General features: G+C 44.7%; 1 protein-coding gene across 1 annotated transcript in view; it reads right to left on the bottom strand.

Annotated features, from left to right (window-relative positions):
* Positions 1–3,687: 3,687 nt before the first annotated feature.
* GRID2 (glutamate ionotropic receptor delta type subunit 2) overlaps positions 3,688–24,977 on the bottom strand; it is a 2,834,743-nt gene continuing 2,813,453 nt past the window's right edge. The window contains exon 16 of the mRNA XM_069238018.1: positions 3,688–5,433. Coding sequence (XP_069094119.1) covers positions 5,188–5,433 — 246 coding nt within the window. The 3' untranslated portion in view covers positions 3,688–5,187. The remainder of the gene's footprint in view (positions 5,434–24,977) is intronic.

Raw genomic sequence — 24,977 nt, 5'->3', positions numbered from 1 at the left:
CTCTGGCAGCCTGGCCAGGCTGCCTGATGAGGTGCGAAGTGGTCTGGGGGAGTAAAACTTTTCTCAGCAGATGGAAAGGCAGGAAGGGGGAGGGCTGCCAAATGGGTCTTCAAATGCATGGAAGGACATTTGGTGCAACCTAGCCCTCCCTCACATCCTGCAAACCCAGACAATTAGGTGCCTCCTTGATTAGATTAGGAGAGGACAGGAGAGGGGTGTGTTTAGGATTTCTAGCCACACCAGTGGGTGGGCTCAGCCAGATGTAACCTCCAAAATCATTTTCAGCAATTATGGATTTTTGAGGAATGTTGCTCCCTGGGATTGCTTTTTGCCACCATTCCCAGCAAGTGGTCATCACAGGGGGAAGAACCCTGCACCTGATTGGAGACCAGGACCCCCCTGTTTTTCACCCAGGAGCAATGATAAAACTGGCAGACCTGCACCCGCACCTCAGATCCCTACAAGGAAGAACTACAGGAGAAGAAGGACTGCCCTGCTGGACCCCTGACCTGCACCTGGACACTACAATCTGGAGGACAGCACCAGCTGCACACTTTGGCTTTGCCACAAGAAGGACTTTGCCTGGCTTCAATTGGTTCAAGGAGGGACTCCCTGTTTGCTACAGGTGAAAAATTGCTAACCAGAGTCCCCTGCACCAACTCCTGAAGAAACTGACCAGCTGACCACTGTCCTGTGGCCAATTTGGAGTTTGCGCTATGTGCATTCTGGGAGTTGTAGTCTGCACCCTCAAGGAGCATCTCAGAGCTTCTGGAACCATGGGGTGAGCTGTGGACCTGAAAAGAACCTTAAAGGAACATCTGGGAGAGGATCCAGAAGTTTAGAAAAGTTTGGAGATCTTTTTGAAAAAAAGCTCCATAAAGGGACCGACCCGCCAAGGCAACTCTAGCTGGCTTGCCTCAGCCGCGACCGGGCCTGACTTGCAGGTTCATCCCGGTGAAGAAAATCTCAGAAAAAGTGACTACATCCGAATGTAGAAAGTAGACAGGGACCTCACAGGCAGTGTATCCCAAGAGGAATCCGAGGACGTCGGATCAAAATTCAGGTTTGCCCCGGTCAAGAGATTTTTGTCTCGAAAAATCGTGTAGGTCCGAAGGTAAAAATCTCCACCGAGGGCTCCAGCGACGTGTATCTGAAGAAGAGTTCCAGGAGGGCGGATTGGACTGGTGACTTGGTCCAGCTGAAGAAAATCTCCAGAAAAACAACTAAGTCCGAAGGTAAACTTTTGACGGAGGCCTCCGCTGGGCTGTAGCCGAGCAGGGCTCCATTGTGGTCGGCCTCAAACTTTGACTTTGCCCCGGTCGAAGTGCGACCAGAAGACCAGATTGGCCCTATTCGTTTCTAAGCGCTAAAAAGCATTAATTCTATAAAAATGTATATCTCTGGTTCCCCTTATTTGATTTTATTAGTTTTGGTGTCATGTTAAAGCTGAAAATATTTCCTATTTTTATAAATTGGTTCTGGATTTTTAAAAGGTTTCTTGTGTTTTATTTAATTACTGTCTTGTGATATTTGAATGCTTTACGCTTTGTCTCCTAAGTTAAGCCTTGTCGCTTGTTGTCAAGCTACCAAAGGTTGAGCTAGGTTTAATTTATTGAGACCTAACTGGACCTTAGTGGAGGTTAGTGGTCTGTTGCTAAGTGTAGCTGCTTACCTGCCCTTACTAATAACCCATTTTCCTACAATATTAATCTATTTAATTAAAAATAATCTGTAATTGAATATAACTTTTAAGACTTAGGACCTCATTACGACTCTGGCGGTCGGAAAAGCTGACTGCCAGATTTGTGGTGAGGAGACCACCGCAGACCTGGTAGTAATACCACTAGACCCATTGCAAGGTTTCCACTGGGCTGACTGGGTCAGCACATTGGAAACTGTGTGGCAGCATTAGCATCAGCTCTGCCTGGAGCCGAGGGCAAAACCCTCGCACGGGGGGATCCCCACCACTGTCTACAAAGCAGTGTGCATTCCATTGGTGCTGGGCAGGGGGAGCCCTGCACTGCTTATGCCATGGGCAGTGTTGGGGCCTCCCTGTGGTCCCTGGCACTGGCTTTCTGCCAGCCTTTTCACAGCGGGATCCTTGCCATGAAAAGGCTAGCGGACATGGGGGTTGTAATCAGTCAGGCAGCTCTGAGTTCAACGCCGCCCTGGCTGGTTACAACTCTGACCGCTGTCACCCCATCGGGAACAATGTTCCTGGTAGGAATGGCGGTCCCCTGGCGAGTCTGCCTGCCAGGCTTGTAATGTGGCGGTCGGACTAGGACAGCCAGCCTCATGAGAGGGCACTTGGTGTATGTATGAATGGATAGGTCATAATTTGGTCGAGGGTATCTCCCCCAATGCAATTATATGACAGTCTGTAAGCAAGCCAATATGGCAGAAGCATGTTAACCATGATGATGGAATAAACACTGGTTTAATGTAACAGTGATGTGGAATCCAATCAACACTCGTTGGATATTGCAACATCTCAGGAATGTGAACACTCTTTATCTCAAAAAGACGACAGAAGTATTGCTTTGTGTGTAAGTGAGATGACATTTCCTGCAAGCTCCACACCATCCCTATCTGGTGCACAGGGACATACCACACTGCAGAAATGTACATATATGTGCGTGTGTTTAATTTAAAAATCAAATAATTTCTTTTATTCCATATCATTTCTTCTGGGGTGCTATTTTACATCCCTGAATTACACCTAGAAAAGACAGGAGAGGCGGAGGTCACCACACAAAGGTTTGGTTTTCAAATAGCATTTCATAGTACATGAGCAGTACTATCATAGTGTTACTAACCATACTACAAAGTGAGGTTTATGAATAGGCCCCAGCATGTGGTTATCAGTGAAAGTTTTTGCTTAGTTTACCACAGCAGTAAAAACAATCTGTGGCTTAATATTTAAAAGATGCAATATTGGTATATCTGACCTGATTCTCTATAGCCTTAATTTCATTCTCAAGTGAAAAAAAACGTAAACCATTTCTCAACCTGGTACATAATGCATGTGAGTTCTGAGCACTTTATGATAATTTTCATCCTCTCTTTGCATCTTGGACACCTACATCTAGACATGCAATAGGTAACTACTTAAATCGCACTGTGAAGACTCTTCGACTATCTCATGTATTATTTTCCCACAGAGTTGGGTTACATTGACCATCACACTTCGCCTCGGCATACAGTCCATGTGTGCCTAGCACATGTAGTACAACCATTCGTCTTCGCGCCCCCTAAGATTTCTACTCTTCTTCCCTGTGGCATCTGTACATAGAGATGGATTATTTGGCAATTCAAAGAGGTATACAGTGTGATCTTAATACCTTTCTTATCCATTTTTTCATTAACACATATTGTGTTTATTGATACTCTGATTCCATTGATGATGGCACTGGTAATATCTTATGCATTCTCATCACTGATGTAATCAATCGTGTTAGTGGAAATGTCCTCTGTGATGTCATCAATGATGTTATTTGACATGTCAATAATTGGTTGCTCTCATATGGTTCTCAGAACTTTGTGGCATTTTATAAAATGACACAAGGCCCATTTTAAAATAAAATGACACAACCCTGGCTATAAACTTAATTGCTTTTTCAATAAAATGACTTTCTTCTATCAAGTATTATAAAACATTTGCATTGTTTCAGAATTCAGAATCTGTTTAAATTATAGTTTACTTTTTGTTCGGTAAAAATGCAAACTTAAAGGTTTCATTAAAAATCACATCATAAAAGGCATTCATTTACAAATACTGAAACAATTCTTACACTGTGATACAAACATATGGTGATTCTGGATCCATCAATTTTGGACTATGTTTAGCGGGAAATAAAGCATAGTTCTGAATGTTGGGGTACTTTGTCAAGGAGATTGCGAAATATGAGAGACAGACTAATTCCACCTCATTGATTGCAAGCTCTGCATAACCTTTTGGACTTGACAATGAGCAGCCAATCCCTATTCATTGAGTATAGACAATACTGCATAATGAGTGGGACTTAATATCTCCTAGATCATCAAGATAAGATTGGTTACTCCCAAATGGTAAATGCTCATTCCATAAATCAAGGGACAATTTCAAGGAGATCATTCCAGCATTTTGGGTTCTAGGATTTACACATCCAAATGTTCGAAGCTCAAATGCCAGCTCTTTCCCTCCGTGGACTATCACTTTTAATTTGATAGTTAGGTGCATATTAAGAGGATCAGGATTGATCACTGCAAATATTATTAAGGATTGTTCATAGGTTTCATCACTAATGGATGCAAGATTAAGTTTTCACTTTTCCTTCCACTTTATAGTGGTATCCTCTCCGACTTCATGTCCAATAAAACCTTCAGGTTATAACCATTCCTAAGTACCTACAGGATATTTCAACTTAGATGTCATGCACCCCTATATTGTAGGGAACTTGGAAATCCTAAACTAGGTCTGATTGATTACAAGTCCTTTTCTGAGATGTACAAAGTCATCTCCGTTAACAGACTTTAGAGTTCAATATGGTTACATTTGTGCGTGACAATACTGCAAATGTTAATCTTGTTTTATTTTAAACTTGTATTATGTATGAAAACGTTGATAGTAGTTTTCCATTTTCCACAATTTGAATTTTCCCGTAAAATGGTGACACTTTTAGGCAAGTGCTAAACAGCATTCTGGCTTCTGGAATAGCAAGCTTTTCTTCATAAAATGTACTATCAATGTGACACACAATTCCTTCTTTATAAATTATTTTCAAAAGTTAAGATTTATCAACCTTTGGAGGACAAATTCTTCTCTTTTCTGCTTTCGTAAACATTTTAATTAGTTGAATTTAATGTTATTGTTGAATACAATGCACCCCGTTGCCCAGGTCACCTGCTCCTCAACTATGTTCTTTAATTATATTTATAATAATAATAAAACATTGGAATGCATCCTATCATTTCCATGCCAGACCTGAATGCTGTTTCCTATTATATTACTACTTCATACTCTTCGTCTTCAGTTCTCTTTTTTGTTTTATCATTATTTCACAAAGCACATGTTTTAATTGACGCACTGTAGTACCGGTCATTTTGATATTCTCTGGTCCATTTTTGGAAATTTGGCAAGATGTTATTTTCAATTATGGAATGCAGGCTCCTGTATCTTTTGATGGAGGGTTTATTTAAGTCCACCATTTACTCCATATAATTTAAAACACTTGGTGGTTGTTGTTCGACTTGATAATGTTCTTTCGCTGGTAATGTTCGATGTTGTTGTTTTGAACAATATTCTCTACAGCAGTTTCGCATGATTTGTCTCTGACTTCCTTCTAAATATCTTCTTCTTTGACCCAGGCAATTCTCATTATGTGTTGGTGTAACATGCATTGTTGCCTTTCGAGTGCAGTCTGCTCTCACACCCGCTTCAGTCATCAAGACATCCTAGGGGAAGAATGAAAACATCATTAGGAGAGTTTATACATTTTCTTTGTATTTTAAGTTGTTTACATGCAATATCACAATATTGATTTCCGGTCATCAAAAAATGTGATGATCTCTCACTTTTATTGTTAACGTATACTGCTTCACCATGCATTTCGCAATGTGAACCTCAATATTTATGCATTGCAGCTTCCATTTAGAAACATGACGGGTTTGCTTTTGCTTTTCTTTCTCAAGTCAGTAAATAGATACATATTTATCAACTTGATGGCTCAATACAAGTTGTGATGTAGTACCTGAAGATAATGCCACCCGAGAAAATGACAATATTTGGATGCATTTTTCCTAGTGCAGTATTAGCATCTCATTGTGAGTTCCTCTGGTTGGAATCGAGGAAAACACATCCCGCACCCGTCGCCTTTTAGAGGTGCAAAACTCACAAATCTGCCATTTTTCCCCGAACAACCTTTGCCTGCTATTAACTGCAAATGTATGCAAGAAAAAAGTGTATTTTTTCATATTTGTATTCAGTTTTACAAAAAAAAAAAATACAATAGTGGACATATCCAATAAAAGTCTTCTAATATCATCATTTTTTGATAACCAAAAACGTCCATTACAATTCACATACAGCCCCCCCCACCCACACACATGTCGAATGAAGTACATCTCCATGTTTTACTTGTCCACTCAATATATCTTCTAAATTTGCTGCATATCACAATTTAACTCCCTCATCAATTCGCCCTAAACGACTTGGAAATGCAACGGGTTTAACTCATACCGCTTCAGTGGTTTAATTCTATCACAAAAAGTTCCACTGGAGGAACACCTCGCCCACCTACCTTCGCAGAGTCGAGACGATTTTAGCACTGCTTTATAGCACCTACAAGAGCATTTAATCATTTTTAGTCTGTAGCGCCAATAACAATACATCCCATGCATTTACATTTGGAAGTTTCCTGGCTTAACCCCTCATAGAAATCAGAACGTTCCTCCTCTACTGTTGTCCATTTCATCATTTCCACCAACCATGCCGCCAAACGGTGAGGGGCAGGACACTTTCAACTCATAGCTATTTTCCACAGCACCAATAATAACCCTAAGTCTACAAACCTAGGTCCATAGTTATGAAAAATGGTGCAAAACTGCACTAACACAGTTATCCGGTATTTTTTTAGCGCCATTCCTTAAAGCCATCCGTGTGCCATATTTATAAAATGACACACAATGGCGCTAAGGAATGGCTAGTGTCACAATAAAGATGCTAGCCAGTGGGGGATGGCATTAGGGTAAATGGCACTAGTGGGTCAGAAATGACCTTAGGCTGCTTAACGGCAACATTTTTGCTGCTAATCAGCATAGCATAATTTTGTGATGCACAAGCAGCCCAAAAATGACTCCCCTCTAAGTATAGACAGGAGTCATTACCCCTACCTCAATGCCCACCACAGGGAACCAGAGTCCCCTGGACAAGCCCTACATACCCAGTGCCAGGCAGGGTGCCCCATGTAAGGTGCCCCCAATGTCCCTGTAGTGTGGGTGGTAGTGGTGTTGATGGGGCTTGGGCAGGGCATCTTTGTGCCCATCCCATAATGTTTCCCCATGGAAATGAGCCTACCTGCACTTTAACACCTAGTCTGACCAGGTGTTAAATAATGGCACTAAGCCAGCTTAGGGACATTATTTAGGTCTGCCTCCCACCCGTGTGTCGTTTCTGTGCCGGGAGTTAAAGATGGTGCTGGGCGGCCAGCGTCAAATTTGGGACGGGAACGCCTAACTTGCATCTCATTGATGCAAGGTGGGTTCGTGCATCCTGAAAATGGCATTAACTCCAATATTTTGAAGCTGGACGGGTCTAGTGTCAAAATATAAATATGGAGTAAAGTTAGCGCCGTTTTGGCGCTAAAATATATGGCACTAAGGCGATGGTAAGCTTCCATAGATATGGGCCCTAAATTCCAGCTTTCCGTTCTTGGTCCTGTTTCCAGGCCTCAGTATGCACCTCGGCATTTCCATTAGGTCAGTTCTTCCCGTGATTTTGGACAATAGTCATATAACCTCTCTCCAGAAGGAAGACAGCTCAGGTCAGCAGTACAACATATGTAGTAGACCAGTGCTTGTCGCTTTACGCCTGGGGCGTACATCCCTCACTTTTGGTAGTCCTATGCAATCTATGTGGAGTTAAATACATTCTATGAATAATTTTGTATTGCACCAATTTAAATTTCACATTTCTGGGAACCTCAGCCTGGGATTCCAGTGTTTTTATCTATTCGCCATCAGTGAACTGCAATTGCAAATCTACTTCCCATCTATCCCCTAGAACCACTAAACTAGTGTTAGTTTGATCTGTGACTTTACAATATACTATAGTGTATTAGCAATGTTTGTAGGACAGTGTGAAAAGATGGCTCCTCACTCCTGGATTTCCACAGCCTTTTAATGACTATGGGCCAGATGTATGAAAGCTTTTTGCATTCGCAAAAGGTGCGAATGCCCGTTTGCGAATGCAAAAAGCCATTTCAGAATGTATTAAAGACACTCTGAAAGCAATTTTAAGGAATCGCTAAAATAGCGATTCCTTAAAATTGCGACCCTGTTTAGAGAGTCGCAAATTGCGACTCTCTAAATAAGAAATTGCAAATAAGGAATCCTTATTAGCGATTTCTAAAGCACATGTAAGGAGCAATTCCTAAATGCGAATTGGGCATTTAGGAATCGCTATTTACCACCAAGTTGAACCTGGTGGTAACCATGTGCAAATTTTTAAAATGCATTTAAAATGCATTTTTTAAATTTACATGTAAAGCACACATGCTCTTTTGGCATGTGTGCACCTTACATGTTGTAAAAAATTATTTGGGGGTGCAGCAGAGGGGGCCTTAGGCCCCCAGCACCCTGGGGTTTTGCATTTCCAAAATTGCGATTTCCAGTTAAGAAATCGCAATTTTGGAAATGCAAAAAATTCACAGATATGGGCCTACAGGCCCATAGGTGCGAATGGGGCTGGTATCGCAATTTGCGATTCGGTAATAGCATTTGCGATTTTTAAGAAATCGCTATTACCGACTTGCAAATGTGATACATTGCATTTTGCGAATCAGAAATAGCGATTTCTTAAAAATCACGATTTCTGACTCGCAAAAGGCCTTCTTGATACATCTAGCCCTTTGATAAGAGGTTATAAATTGTCCGATTGGGAGCCTCTCAGAACTAGGAGTAACCTCAAGTGACTAGAGCCGTTGACCCTTGTACAGTGCGCATCATGTGTCAAGTCCAGTCTTGTGCCAACACGTTACAATTGTCCTTAATGTTTTCTGCCTGGACTCTCCATTCCACCATCTTGGGGGGACCAATTCAGAGATCTTCACCATCCTAGTGTGAGAAGCTGGCCTGGTTTGTAGTGGGCACCAGAGGTACTTACACCTTATACCAGGTCCGGTGATCCACCTTAGTGAAATGTAGGCAGTGTCTAGCAGCTTAGGCTGTCTAGGGGTAACTGTAGCAGAGCAGCCAAGGCTGAACTAGGAGACATGCAAAGCTCTTGCAATACCACTGTAGTCACACAGTACTTATACACAAGAAAGATAATACTCAGTGTTACCAAAAATAAAGGTACTTTATTTTAGTGACACAAGGCCAAAAATATCTTAAAGGCTATACTCACTCTGGAGGTAAGTATTATATTCAATATATACACTAGTAACCAAAATCAGGTAAGTAAAGTCATAAAATAGTGCAAACAGTGAAAAACACAATAGGTTGCAATGGGCCTAAGGGCAATACAAACCATATACTAAAATAGTGGAATGCGAATGTCGGTTTCTGCTAACAAGCCTTGGCTCATGCAAATGTCACGGTTGGCGGGAAAAGGCGCTACCTGGGCCCAGGAGGGACATGGGTGTCTCAACTCAGACTGAGGAGATAGAGGGGGGTCTCAGCACTTTAGAGAGCCCTCAGAAGACCAGGCAGCACCCACAGGAGTCCAAGAACACGGGAACAAAGGAGCTGCAAAATGCGGTCATTGCAGCACTGCAGAAAGGGATCCCACGCCTCCGGAGAACAACTCAGGAAGGTGAGGGTCACAGGATGGAGTGCTGGGGGCCTGGGCTACCTGTGCACAAAGGATTTCTGGAAGTAGTGCACAGAAGCCCATGGAGCTGCAGAACAAGCAATGCACAGGGGTACTGTCTGGCACAGGGAGGCAAGCCCTTACCTCCACCAAATTTGGACTGCTGGACCTTTGGACAGTCAGGATCACTTTGGTCCACCACCTGTGTTCCAGGGATCACACTCGGCGACAGGAGAGGAGACCCAGAGTAGCAGTTGTCATTGCAGAGAAGTGCCTGCTGAAGCAGGGAAGTGACTCCGTCACTCCACAGGAGATTCCTTTGGTCCTTGTGGTGCAGAACGAAGACAGGCAGTCCTCAAAGTGTGCAAACCTGGAAACTGTTGCAGTTGCTGGCAGGAGCTGGAGTTGCAGGGTCACAGTAGCCTTCTTGGGTACTTTGTTGCAGTTACAGTGTTCTTGGAGCAGTCTACGGTTGATCCGATAGTCAGAAGCTGAAGCAGAGGATGCAGAGGATCCCTGCTGGAGTCTTGCAATCCTAATCTGAGGAAACACCCACAGGAGAGACCCTAAATAGTCCTTAGAGGGGGATTGGTCACCTAACCAGGTATGGACCTATCAGAGGGGTCTCTGACGTCACCTGTTGGCACTGGCCACTCAGATGCTCCCAGAGTTCCCTGACCATCCTAAAAACAAGATGGCAGAACCCAGGGAAACTCTGGAGGAGCTCTGGGTACCACCCCTGGGATAGTGATGGACAGGAGAGTGGTCACTCCCATTTCCTTTGTCCAGTTTCGTGCCAGAGCAGGGACTGGGGGTTCCTGAAATGGTGTAGTCTGGATTACGCAAGGAGGACTCCATCTATGCCCTTCAAAGCACACCCAGAGGCTCTGGGAGGAAACCCCTCCCATGCCTGTAACACCTATTTCCAAAGGGAGAGGGTGTAGCACCCCTCCCCTACAGGAAGCACATTGTTCTGCCTTCCTGGGATTCAGCTGCGCAAGCTCCAGGAGGGCATAAGCCTGTCTGTGAGATGGCAGCAGCTGGGGCTGCAGTGAAAACCTCAGAAGACCGGCATGGCAGTACTGGGTGTCCATGGTGGAGCCCCCAGGGTGCATGGAATTGGTCCCCCAATACCAGAATCAGAATTTCTCAATCCTAGACACCTCACATGGCCATATTCGGGGTTACCATTGTGAAGCTACATATATGTATTGGCCTATATGTAGTGCATACTTATAATGGCATCCCCACACTCACGAAGTCTGGGAAATTGGTCCTGGACAATGTGGGGGTACCTCTGCTAGTGCAGGGGTGCACTCACACACAGTAACTTTGCACCTAGCCTTCAGGAACTGAAGGTTAGACATATAGGTGACTTATAAGTGACCTGGTGAAGAGAAAATGGCTGTGATATAGTGCTTGCACTATTTCACTCAGGCTGCAATGGCAGTCCTGAAGAAGTGTTTGTATGAGCTCCTTATGGATGGCAAAAGAAATGCTGCAGCCCTTAAGGATCTCCTGGAACCCCAATGCCCTGGGTACCTTGGTACCATATAATAGGGACTTATACAGGGGGTCCAGTATGCCGATTTGGAGTGGAATACTGGGTTACCAGTATGTAAGTACAAATTCGGAATCAGAGAGAGCATAAGCACTGGAATTCTGGTTAGCAGGACTCCAGTGACAGAGTCAAGCACACTGACAAAACAGTAAAACATACTAACATGTAGGCCACAAACTATGAGCACTGGGGTCCTGGCTAGCAGGATCCCGTTGAGACAGTAAAAACACACCACAAATTAATCCTCCAACAATACTGAGCCCCAACTAAAAGAGAAAGGACAACCTACAGGTGCCCCACCACATAGCACAATTGAACCAGGGACCAACCAATAGCAGTATCAAAGGGTCATGGTGGCTCCCCCATTTCTCCACTACATACCATAAAGACACTCATTGCAGCTGCGATTCCTTATGGTAGTTTTTGAGTCTGACGCATTAAGGCCCTTTTCACTGTTGAGGAACTGAAGGCAACTTATATTCTGATGCACTTTAGTGGAGGGAATGATTACACCCCTACACAAAGTCATAGTTTTCCATAAAGGCTTGGTTGAGTCCTGTCTGTTTGCGTATAATACAACCAGAGGCTTTGCATATGATAGATATGACTCCTGTCCTGGTTTTGTCTATTACCTGCCACACAGGCAGAAGTCCTGTCTTGTCCCATTCCCTGTTTTTTTGTCAGTGTATGCCTTGTAATGGTATTTTCCCTGTCTAGCTACTAGCTCTCGATATTCCCTTCTCGCATGAACGAGCTGAGTGTGAGCTGCTGAGGACCTCTCCGCCTTCCAGCTCCAACTCCCTCACTCTTCCTTCCACAACAACAGCCTCCCTTTCCTAAATCACTCTGACTCCAAACGTCATCCTGAAATACGTCCCTCTTGTTAAAGCATTAGATGCCTCCCAGATGAGCTGCTGGTATTTTCAAGGAACTGCACAATGGCATCACCCAATCCTGCATTGCAGTTGACTAAAGTTTAAAAGTTGGAATTAAAGGCTGCTGCGCTCATCACTGAAACATCAAATTAAGCGGGGTGTGTCTGTGTCTTGCATAAGTATTTTGTACTAGTGCTAAATTAGCTGCCTGTCGCCAACGTAGGCACCCTTGAAGATGGTGCAAGGGTGCCTGCGTTACGGAGGTGATTGTTTATCTGCACAAAAACAATCACTAATGGCAATTTGATCCTTCTATGTGTTCTGCAAAGCGAGGACCCCTGTAAAGCCACCACTGGGGTGGTGCTAGTTTTCGGTGCTGCCTCAGATGTATGTTTCCTTGTAAATCTGGGGCAGAGTCAAAAAGCAATGAGTGTTGCTAATTGTTAGTTCGTGACCTTCAAACTACGATGGGCAAATTCACAAAGCTAGGCCCCCGCATATTTTAATGAATGTACATCCACATAGTGATTAAATACATTGCATTGGTTCTTTCATCAGGCTGGTTTTCCTGCCTGCATTCCACTACAAGTACTTTGGAGGCCCTGGCTGGGGTGGGCTATGCCTCCCAGCCTTCCCTTTCTCAAGGAGGGGCCGGGCAGCAGCTGACACACTTTAAAGAGCTGCATCTGACACACAGCATGGGACACAGCTGGGCATGCACCCAGGCGATGACCGGATAGCAGCTGTGTAATCATGAAACGGAGATACTCTGTGATTGTCCACCATTATTGGGCCATCTTCTTTGGATCTTTTAAGGAGGATACCCTGTTTTTATCATTCAAAATGTGGGGACTGTCTATCCCTGGGGCCAATCATGGATCCTTATGGATGCTTTACAACACATAATTGTGAAATGTTATTGGATGCTACCTTGCCCTCCAACCAAGTTTCCAGGAATAGGGCCCTGCTAGAGCCTTCAACATTCTCAGAAATGCCAATCATGCAGACATTGTTGCAATGCAAGCAACCCTCTGAGTCATCCGTGTGCCATTACAATTCTATTAATCATGCAAACAGGTCTCCCATATCCGTCTTCTTCTCTTTAATGGCTGGCAAATTGTCAGCTATGTAGGGTTCATTGTTCGTCCCTCTGTGTGCAACCTTTATTTAATTTTCATTCAGTAGCATTAAACCTGTGGCCACTGCATCTTTTTCTTGCTCCAGGACCTATCTTGAGTCCTTCAGGGCTCTGTAAGGTACAAGTGGGCTGAAATATAAGCTCGCAGGAAATGCAAACACAGAGGCATTGTTCCCATCTGCCTGGGCTAGCATCCGTAGATCAAGGACACAGACAGTTTACACTACCAGCCAATGACCTTTATCAGACCAAACAGGACACACCCACATTTGCACTGGTAATAAAGTTATCCCAACTCGGAAAGTATGATGGAGCTGACCATACTCCAGTCCACCTAAGCCTTAGACAGTGCTCCAAAGCACCCACTGTTCCTCATGACCCCATAGCTTGGAAGAGACGATGCAGGGGGCCCACAGTGAGAACCAGAATACAAAATGACAATCAACTATGAGAAGTGGCCGGCATTATATAAATCCTTCAAAACTTCAGCTTCAGTCTGGTTTTCTCACTCCTGTCAAACTTGTTGAGACCCGTGCTCGGGTCTCTCCACTCACCGCTCACTGGGTCAGTAATTACCACCAGCAGTAATTTTCCATTCCACAGCTGCCCCTCACTATCCATCCACAGAAAATGACACCTACTTCGCTGCATCATCTCACTATCGGGCAGTCCCAGTGCAGCTTCCCTGAAGTACGATCTTCGATGCTTCAGCTCCAAAATGGTCCATGATTTTTTATTCGAACTTAGATTTTTAAAGCTTGATTAAAGGTAACAGGTGCAATTGATCTCATGTGTTGTTTATCCCCAAACATGGTCATAATGTACACCTGATTGGCTAATTGACTTTCTAATTTACATAGATGGTACTTACACATGTCAGAAGAAACAGGGCTTTGTGAACGGAATCTATTAGAAAACTCACTTCTGCCTACATCCCTAATCCAACAAGATTCCAGTCTCAGCATTGTGTAGAGTACTTATGTCAAAGGTTAGTAGATTATACTTATTTTTGTGTAACATTTGATTTCCCCTATCCTTCAATTTTAATGTATTTTTCATAATATATCCTTCCTACCCATACACTCCTTAGAAAACAATGGCAACTGATGAAACTTTCTCCTCTGTCAGCAGCACATACACTTGGCTAATTCTGGTGCAAGTTAGATGCTCTAATAGTGTAGGATATGCACTGCTCTCTTGCATACATCACTTGTATCTGCATGCATACAAACTTAAATCCAAGGGCCTGATTTAGATTTTGGTGGACAGTGGAATTCACCACAAACACTCTGAGTACCCTGTCTGCCAAAGTGAGAGTCGGCACACTGTATTGAGTGCATCATGTTTCCAATGGGGTGTCCTTGCTGGCTCCATTGCCAGAAACACTACACCGATAGCCCAGAAGAGACTTCTATTAAGGCACAGAGATCTCCACAGAACTGTAAGAGATTGTTTAATAAGGTGGTCAGTAGATAAACCAGGGCAGTGTAGAAATGATCTCTGCCACCTTGATAGATGGCAAGCCCACCATACTTTATATCAGAGCCTACGCATCTTCACCTTGTTTGTATAGAATGTCACTGATCTCTCATTTTAATGCCCACTGTTATAATTAAGCTGTATAAAACAAACTTGTTTAATCTACTCATTTATACCTGTGCCACGTTTTGTGACCTAGGTATAAATAACATGTCTGTTGTTTTCCAAGGATAACTTAGATTTACATTTTAAGGCCTTTTGAGAGTTGAGCCCTTAACAGCAGTTTTCTTCCCACCACTAGAAGTTGGCAGAACTTGCGGAGTTTCAATGCAGAATCCCACTGAATTACATGAAAAGTATCGAGATTCAGCAGAGGTCTGCAAGCAGGTGGAATTAGGCATGTTGGGCTGCTGCCTCTGATTTTTAGCATCGGGAGTTGGTTCTGTGCTGAAAAATAAACACGACCGGCTCTATGCTGTGCACCAGAGAGTGCTGCTTCTTGAGTTGATTTTGCTGCTGCTCGAGTAGCTTTCGTACTTGAGCGACAGCTTTCTGACCGCAAATGGTCATGACCACCTTACTTCAGGTAAGAAAAAACTCCTCCTGAGGTGGTTGGCATTTACGGCAATGGTGGTTTGCTTGTGTGGGTCATAGTAAACCAAGGTTGTGTTAGACGAAAGCACATCTTTTACTGCATCAAAGGAATTCTCCTGCTCTTCACCTCATGTCCACGGGGTAGCTGCCTTTTTAAGGGCTCAAAGTGGTTGAGTGAGGGATGTCAGATCTTTAATTAAGTGACCACAGTAATTCACAATGCCCAGGAAGCTCTGCACCTCTGATACCGTTGATGGCGGTGGGGCGTCTTTGATGGGTCTGCCATTACTCCTTCTGTGGAGAAAGGGTACCCAAAGAACTGTGGGGGTTATTCTAACTTTGGAGGAGTGTTAATCCGTCCCAAAAGTGACGGTAAAGTGACGGATATACCACCAGCCGTATTACGAGTTCCATAGAATATATAATGGACTCGTAATACGGCTGGTGGTAAATCCGTCACTTTTCCATCACTTTTGGGACGGATTAACACCTCCTCCAAAGTTAGAATAACCCCCTGTATCTTTTGCTTGAAGAATTTACACTTGTTCATGTACCATGTGAGACCTGAGTCTTTTAATCTTCAGAGGACCGCTCTGAGCCTCTCGTTGTGTTTAGGCATGGTCTTGGCTTATATAAGGATGTCATCACTGACATTGAGTACTCCTTGAAGGCCGGTTAACAGCTCTTGAAAGGTGTTCTGGAAGATTTCCGCCGCACTTGAGATTTCGAAGTTAAGTCTTTTGTACCTCTTCAAGCCGACGTGGATAGAGGGTCGAGCGGCAATTGGTGGTAGCCGCACTTCAAGTCACCTTTGAAACCCAGCTTGCCCAGCTCAACTCACCAATGAGGTCGTCAATGGTGGGTGTCAGATGGCGTTCTCCAATAATTGCAATATTAGGTAGGAAGTCTCATGTCGACACAGATGCAAACTTTGCGTAGTTGTTTTGGTTTCCAGGTGACAATGATGAGTGATGCCCAGTGGTTGGGGCTGGATACTTTTTTTATTATTCATGCTAATTCTAGTTTGTCTAGTTCTTTTTCGACCAGCAGTCTTAGATGAAAGGCATTGTGTCGGTGGGGTAGTGCTACCGGCTGGATTGAGGGATCGATGTGGAGTTTTACAGATTTTCCTCTGAGACATCTGATTCCTTAAAATATGGTCTGGAAGTCCACAAGTATTTTGGTTTATGCTTCCTAGGTGGACACCGAAGGCAAAAGTGACAACCCCCAGTGCTTCAGCTGTACGATGGCCCAATCATATGCCATGGCCTCCTTCTGCTATGTAGAAATAGGCGTTTACTGTAAGTTTGCACTGCTTTTGCATCAAAAAATGATGCAAATGCGGTGCAAATGCGGTGCAAAAGCTGCGCAAATGTACAGAATATAATTGTATTTTGAAAGTTTGCGCCACTTTTGCGTCAAAAAATGACACAAATGCGGTGCTAAAAAAGTAGAAATATGGGTCTGCATTTGTTAAACTTCAAAAATCCATATCTTCAAAAGTACTTAACCAATTTTGATAATCTTGGTCTTAAATTATATGTAACATCTGAAGTATATTTATAAATTGGTCCCAAATGTGTTAGATGCATGATTGGTGCTGTGAGCACCACAAATGCTCTGCACTTCTCCAAAATTGGCCTAACTGCTCGACCAAGCTACCTCAAAAATTAGAGCATTAGGTGATCTAGTTTTTACCTTTGGAAACCAATGTGTGGTTGCCTGGACCCCCTACACAGTGTGCTTAGTTTTGCACAATAGTTAAAGGGCCAGCCTCCTACATTTGGTGGATCAGCAGTGGGATAAAGACTTTGCATTTGCCACTCTGTCAATTTAGTGAGCACTCTCCAAATTGTCTTTAGTTAATTATTTTTTATTTTTTGAATCGTAAATTATTAAAATAATTGTTAGGGCCTTAGTTATATCCCTGTAACTCTAGCAAACAGTTTTAAAAGTCCTTACTTTAGTTGGCCTATCCATAAAGGGGATTCTAAATTTCGAAAAAAGTCCCAACTTTAGTAAAGTATTAATGTTAGATTTAGAAGCCAAGACCCAGGAGTTCTGCAGACTGTACCAAATTTGTACTGGTAAGAGCCCCAGTGCAGATAAACTTACGTTTCTGGTGGCCAGGTATGAAAATGATTACCCCCAGAAGAAGAAGATGATGCATCTGTGGTGGGTGAAGATCCTGTGGAGAATGGGGATGAGGGTAGCTCCTCTTCCACCAGAAGCTCTAGAGCACTCACAGAAACAGACCTGGATATTGCCAGGATGGCCAAGAGACTGGCCTTAGAGAGGCAGCTCTGGGAAATAGAGAAACCAAGAAAAGAGTTGGTCCTAAGACCCATCTCTGGTGGCAACAAACTAATAAATAGGGAGGAAGAGAATCCTTTCAACCTAAGACTCCCAAAAGGAGTTCTCCCCCCCTACCAAGAAGGAGATGATATCCAGAAATGGTTCATTTCCCTTGAAAGAGCCTGCATTGGGAAGGATGCCCAAAAGAAGCACTAGGGAACTCTATTAAGGGAATTCTTCTCAGGGAAGTGCAAGGATAGGCTCCTGACACTGGGTGAAACAGATGCTGAATCCTATGACCTCATGAGGGCACCCTGATTAAGGGTTTTAGATTTACCACTGAGGAATACTGCATAAGATTCAAGGGGACTCAAAAATCCCAACGTCAGTCCTGGGTAGAATTTGTGGCCATCTCAGTAAACATTCTAAGTGGTTGGTTAGAAGGCAACAAAGCACATGATTATGAAGGGCTGTACAATTTAATTATGAAAGAACACCTTTTAAGTAAATGTGTCCATGACAAGTTGCACCAGTACCTAGTAGATTTGGGGCCAGTATCCTCTCTTACTCCAGGAGTTTTGGAGTAAGGCTGATCATTGAGTGAGAACTAGGGTATCTAAAACTAGAACTGGAGGGGGTGACCAAAGGAAAGAGTCAAGGAAGCCCCGCCCAAGAGAAAAAGGTGGAACACCCTAGAAAAAAAGAAAAGGAATCCTTAGCCCTCCAAAAATCTGTCCAAGAGGGTGGGCCCAAAAACACCTCGCAAAACAAAGGTGGGTACCAGGGTAAAAACTGGGATGCCAATAAGGCATGGTGCCACAACTGTCAAAAGAGAGGGCACCACTCCAAGGACACTTCTTGTCCCAAAAACAAACCCACTAATAAACCCCCAGGGGTAACCAGTGCAGCCATTGGGGATGACTCCTCAGATGGGGAGGTCCTCATAGCCTTTAACTGGAAAGGGGGACCCACAGGTGAGTTGGAGATTCTAGAGTAGAGTAGACACTTCCACAACCTACTGGTGAAAGGAATCCCAACCACTCCCCTGAGAGAAACCTGTGCCAGTCACACAATTGTGCATGACAGGCTGGTGCTCTCAGACTAGTACATCCCAGGAGAGACTGCCAAGGTTAGGGCAATCCCAGGGAAAGTCACTGATAGGCCAGTAGCTTTAGTGCTTAGAGAGATAGATGGGTCTCTTAGCTGGAGAAGGGTGGTAGTCAGTACAGACCTCCCCCTTGAATGTCTCACTGGAAATGTCCACTCAGAAGTTGGTCAGAGCCCAAAAGTGGAATGGGTCTAGTGCCAGTCATCTCCCAAGGATTCTGGAGGTACTGCCCCTCCAGTGAGTGCAAGCAGGCCCCAGAGGAAAAAGGGAAAGCAGAAGAAAAGGAAAGGTGGGCAACCTCTAAATAAGGCATCGGAGAGCAAAGGAGTTTCTACTTCATTAGGGAATAACTCCACTGTTGGAACTGGTGAAGCCCAGCTTGACCCCCAAGAAAGCCTGACTAGTAAGGAACCTGCTCAGCCTGAGTTGGTAGCTCCTCAGCTTGCAGAAAAGAGAGTGGAAGGAGGATGTTCTCTGTAGGATACAGAGACACCCCCACTCCCTTACAGGAGACAGGCACCCTGAACCCAAAGAAGCTTGTAACTTAGCCCTGTCCGCTGTGGGTATGGAGCTAAAGGTGTGGTTCTGGGCACTGACATCTATCATTGGCCTCTGCTGTGTATTGGCCTTTATGGCTGCAATGTCCTTGGCATGGTGGTCTGACCCCATTCCAAATAGTAAGTTAGGCCCCTTGACCCTGTTGGTCACGGTGGGGTTACTCCAGTTATGGGTAGCCTATTTGGGTATACCGGAGGTTGCCCTGGCTAAGACAGGGATAGCAGAGGTAGATATATCAGACCCAAGACACAAGGGAAACATGCAGACACCAGTAGTACAGGTATAAGATATTTCAGACTGGGTCCTATAGCTGTTGAGGTGGGACAGTTCCCCAGAGGGAATGACCTGGACAGTAGGATGTGAGGCAGAAGTGGACCCTGCAACTAGCCAACCTGTTTCCCTTCTCTTCCTCACCTGATAGACTAGGAGGCCTCTCCCAGATATTGGCTGAGTCTCCTGGCCTATGGGCTGGGGCGAGTTGTGTGGGAAACTGCCACCTTGTTGCAGTACCCTCCCACACTTTTTACCTGGTTTCTGAATACAACCGGACTGGAGTACACTGGGGTCCTGCTAACCAGTTTCCCAGTGTCAGTGTTCTTCCCTAAAATTGCAAAGGTAATTGGAAACACCTTTAGCTGCAGTTATAAGGCCCTAGTAAATGGTACTTAGGTACCCAGGACATGGGGTACTAAGCGTATGCCCCTGAGGGCAGCAGCACTGATTGTGCCACCCTCTAGGGCCATGCCTCCAGAGGCACCCAACACTGCCATAGCAGGCAGAGTGTCCTGTTGCAAACCTAAAATGCAAACCAGACATGGCACACTGCCTGTGTGCCCTGTCTACTATACGCTGCATACCATATACGTAATTCACCCCTCTGGGAGGCCTTTCAGCCCTAAGGAAGGGTGCACTATGTTGTATGTGAGGGCATAGCTGCATGAGTAATATGCCTCCACTGTGTCCTTGCCAAACCTGGGACATAGTGAGTGAACAGAGCAGCCATTTTACTATATGTGCTGGATACTGGTCAACATGAGTTTTCCAGCTACCTGATGGCTACTCTGAACCCTGGGTTGTTTGGTATCAAATAGCTCAGAATGATAAGTCCAAACTGCTACCAGTACTGGATTTATTATAAAATGTACCCAAGGGTTACCTTAGAGGTGCCCCCTGCAAAAGCCAACTACCCTGGCATGGTTGCTGACTGGCTCTATCCAGCCTGCCACCTCCAGGCAGCTAATATACAAACTTTGGGGGAGATTCTGGTTTGTTAAACAATGTCCTTCCTGGGTGGAGGAGCTAACATCCCCTCCCCCATGAATGTGCAATGCCCTGCTGGTGAGCTTCAAAGGGCTTACCGCTCTTGAAACTTGACCCCCAGGCCCAGTGCTAGCAGCAGATGGCCTCCACCCTTTGAAACTCCCACTTTTGGCAGGACCAAAGGCTGGAAACCACACAATCAAACAATCCTTCGAGACCGTCACCTTGCCATCAGACTGGAGGCACACCGAGATCTACCCGTTACTCAAGAAACCCATCGCACACCCAAGGGAGCTGAAAACCTACAGACCCATCTCCCTGCTCCTTTTCCCAACCAAAGTAACGGAAAAGGCCATGAACCAGCAACTCACCGAATTCCTTGAGAAACATAAATTCCTAGACCCATCCCAAACCAGATTCAGGAGCAACCACAGCACCGAAACAGCACTTCTAGCAGCCACCAATGACATACGTGCAATACTAGACCACCGAGGCATGGCCACACTCATCCTACTCAACCTCTCCAGCACATTCGACACCCTCTTCCACTCCACCCTCTGCACCAGACTCCATGACGCTGGCATCCACGATGAAGCCCTGGAATGGAGCAGGTCCTTCCTCACCGGAAGAACACAGAGTGTCAGACTACCGATGTTCACATCAGAACCCAAAGATGCTTGCTGTGGAGTGCCCCAAGGATCATCACTCACCCCAACGCTTTTCAACATCTACATGGCCCCACTAGCCAAGATCATCAAACAACAAGGGCTAAATATTGTCTCCTACGCCAACGATACCCAACTGATCCTCTCCCTGTCCAACGATACTGTAAAGGCCAAGAGAAATTTCCACAATGGGATGAGAGCAGTCACTGCCTGGATGGAAGCCATCTGCCTCAAATTCAACTCAGACAAGATGGAGATCCTCGTACTCGGCTCCACCTCTTCTGCCTGAAATGACTCCTTGTGGCTTACCAAACTGAGAAACTCCCCCGCTCCCACAAACCACACACACAATTTGGGCATCATCCTGGTCTCCTCTTGATTACTGTGACCCGTCAAGTCAACATCATCTCATCATCATGCTTTCACACCCTCCAACTCCATCGAAAGGTCTTCAAGTGGATCCCCTCCAACACAAGGAAGATAGACACCCACGCAATATTCACTAAGAAACTGGACTATGGCAACATACTCTATGCCGACATCACCAAGGAACTACAATCAAGGCTACAAAGAATCCAGAAAGCAGTAGCCAGGTTTATCCTGGACATCCCCCAACACAGCCACATCTCCTCCCACCTCAGAGACCTATACTGGCTCCCAGTCAGCAAGCCCATCACATACAAACTTCTGATCCACACCTACAAGGCACTACACAACATAGGACCAGCATAACTCAGCCACTGCCTCGCCTTCTACGTACCCAACAGACAATTCCATTCAATCCAGTTCACCCTCTAAGCCGTCCCTAAGATCTGAAAAAGCACAGCAGGAGGAAAATCCTTCTCCTACCTCGCAGCCTTGAAATGCAGTACACTACCTCTCAAACTCAGACAGCCCACATCACTGAGGCAGTTCAGGAAGGACCTCAAGGCCTGGCTTTTTGATTGAGCAGCACGCCCGCAAAAACAGCACCTTGAGACCCTATGGGTGATTAGCCGCGCATTCGAAATTACTGACTGAATGATTGATTGAAGGGTAGGGATTAGGAGGTTGAAGAAACATAGAGCTAGGACAGGTAGTGAGATCAGACAAGGACCAAAAGGACCAGGACCAAGATGATTCAATAGGGATGTTAAACCAGTGAATGCAGTACCAGAAGAACCAGAAGTGCAGGGAACAGAGCCATGGGCGTCTGCATAATTGCAGACCAGAAGGACTAGATGTGCCAGACCCACGATGACAAGCACAAGAAGAGCTGTGTGAGGAAGGACTGAGCAGACTAGTAGGTTTAGGGTGGTGACAATCATTAGGAGCAGGGCAGACGTTATCATGGTTGGGAGCATTGGGATAGAACAATACAAGGATTGGTCAGGGCCAGGAAGTGCAAAGAAAGAGCAGTGTTTCAAACTCCAGGGACAGTAATGGCTAGAACCAGCAGTTCCATGACTAGTGGAGCAGGGCTAAGAGGAACACCAGAAAGACCAGAACAACCCAGAAAAGGAGAACATGGAACAAGACCATGAGGAAGACTAATACCTGGATGCCTGGAAGTGACAGGAGGAGAAACAAAAAAACTAGGAGGAGGAGAGCTGTGTGATTTTTGACAACATGTAGTAGGATATCCCTCTTGTAAACAGTTCTTAGTAATGTATTCTACTGTATCAAGCCCTAGAGACCACACACTCTTAACCCATGTAAAGAACTGATGGTTACTAAGTAATACAAAATCATAGCATGCAACATGAATAAAGGGCCAGGACTGTCACCCTCTGAACTCTGCTGTCTGTTACTGGTACACTGACCTCAGTGAGGACTGGGTGCAGAGGGACTGAAACTTGACAGAGACCACTGTTGTAGGCCCAGTGAAATTTAAATTACGTATCGTAGCTTGCATAATGTTAGGGATTTTTCATCATGCTTGAAATTTCACCATTATGCGTCATTGCACAATTACATGCCGTTTACAGCAACATTTTATCATGAGCCTTTGGCAATAACACGAATGGCCAGAATGAAAGTGGATGTTGCTCGTGCCACTTGTGGTTTTCACAGTATTTTTTAATACAAAATGCGCTCTTGCAACAAAAATTTATATGAGGATGCATTTCATATCAAAATATAATGCTAAATGACACATTTGCCTTTCACGTAATTATGTGTAATTTCACATCATTTTCACAAAATGTCACGTTTTTACACAAGCACAAATTACACAAATTTCACACACCGTAGTGGATGGTGAACAGGGTTGTGTTCTATGAAAGAGAGCAGAAAGGGTTTGATAAAATGGGAGGGTTCAAGTTAGCAAAATGATAAATGACTAACAAAGAGGTCAAAGGGCTGCGGCAATCAGCAAAGCGGGGCTCAAGGTGACAAGGATCTAATGAGCAGACAAGGGAGTCAGGTAAACTGCAGGTAGATGGTGGAGGTGGCCTACAGAGGGGTTCTGAGCAGCACAGGGCTCTGATAGACAGCTGTGTTAGGATGGAGAACTGAGGTCAGCAGTGGTAGCTTCAGCACTAGCCAAGTGGTCTGCAATACACTAGGGGGAAGTTGAAGGATGATAGAGGTGCATTTGTTGTGGAAGTGTTTGAAGGCCTGCAAAGAGGCTCTGAATCTCCATACTGGTGGAGTTGTCTGCAAAACCCTTGGCTCTCAAAGGCATTTGATGATTGATTGTGAGGTTTTAAGGCTGAAGAAAGGGTTGGAGGGCCGTGATGCCAAAGGACATCATGCAGAAGTGGTATGATGGCTGACAAAAGGCCTCATAGGTTCAATAGAAAACATCAGAAAGCTAGCGAAGGTATTCTGAAGACAAACATGAGGCTGTGAGAACAGTGATAGGACTAGGAGTACTGTGAATATTGAGGGACAGCAGATGCGTCAGTGGTCTCCGAGGACTGGCAAGGAAGTGAACAAACTCTTGGGGCAGTAAGGATACTGTAATTGGAGACAAGGGGACTGAACACTGGCAAATGTGAGCACTTGAGGAGGGCGGGGCATTGTGATGCCTGAGAGGGTGCTGGAGGGAGGTATCACCATGCCGAGATCAGCAAATGGGATCCAGCCAAGAACTGTAAGGGCCAGGTAGGGATAGTCTAAAAGATAGTTTCAAAGAGTCACTCAAGGGGCACAGATGTCCAGAAGAGGTGTCAAGAAAAGTAACAGTAGTGGATGTGTTATAAGAATTGGAATAGAGGCTCTGACAAAAGGAAGGTGTCTGAAGATTTGAGGATCATCTGACAGATTGTGCTGCTGATAATGTGAGCTGGATCAGCTCTTACATTTATAGAAGTGTAAACAGCATTCACAAAAAGTAGTTTAAGAGTTCTTAGGTTTTAGGATAGCAGAACTGTACAGAGTACTTGAAGAAAGATCTGATTATTTTTGAGGGCCAACAGAGGCCTGTAAAATCTTAATGGGTCAGATGAGCTTTTACAACTGGCAAAGGGGAGGTTCTGAAAGATTCTGAGGGCCTATGTAGACTGGCAAATGGTTCCAAGATCAGTGGCACTGGCTTGAGGGCTATGACCCAGCATGGGTATTACAAGAGCCAGCGCAATGGCCTGTGGGTTCTGAGTATTATTGTAGCGGTCAAGGACCATTTATTATAATATGAGAAAAAACTTTCAGTATTTTGTACCTAATACTGACAGCCACAATAACGGAGAGATAACTGGCAAGTGCAGAGTCACCATGTCATACATGGGCGATGTAACTGGTTTAAGACCAAACCACTTTCTCACCCACTGCATTCTTTGTTTGTCTATATTTCGCTCATGTTGTGGGGAGGGTATTTGCCAAAGGTCTGGTCCACACCGTGAGGGCCATCTCTGTGGTGGAATTGACTAGCCTGGATCCTATTGACAGAGCCGGTTCCCTATTGGCACAATAAAGGGACAAAGTTGGCGTACCTCTAAAGAAGGGCACATCTTG

This window comes from Pleurodeles waltl, chromosome 1_2 (assembly GCF_031143425.1).
Source record: "Pleurodeles waltl isolate 20211129_DDA chromosome 1_2, aPleWal1.hap1.20221129, whole genome shotgun sequence".
Classification (NCBI taxonomy): Eukaryota; Metazoa; Chordata; class Amphibia; order Caudata; family Salamandridae; genus Pleurodeles; species Pleurodeles waltl.
The sequence above is the reverse complement of the archived record's forward strand: the minus strand, read 5'-3'. Positions and strand labels throughout refer to the sequence as shown.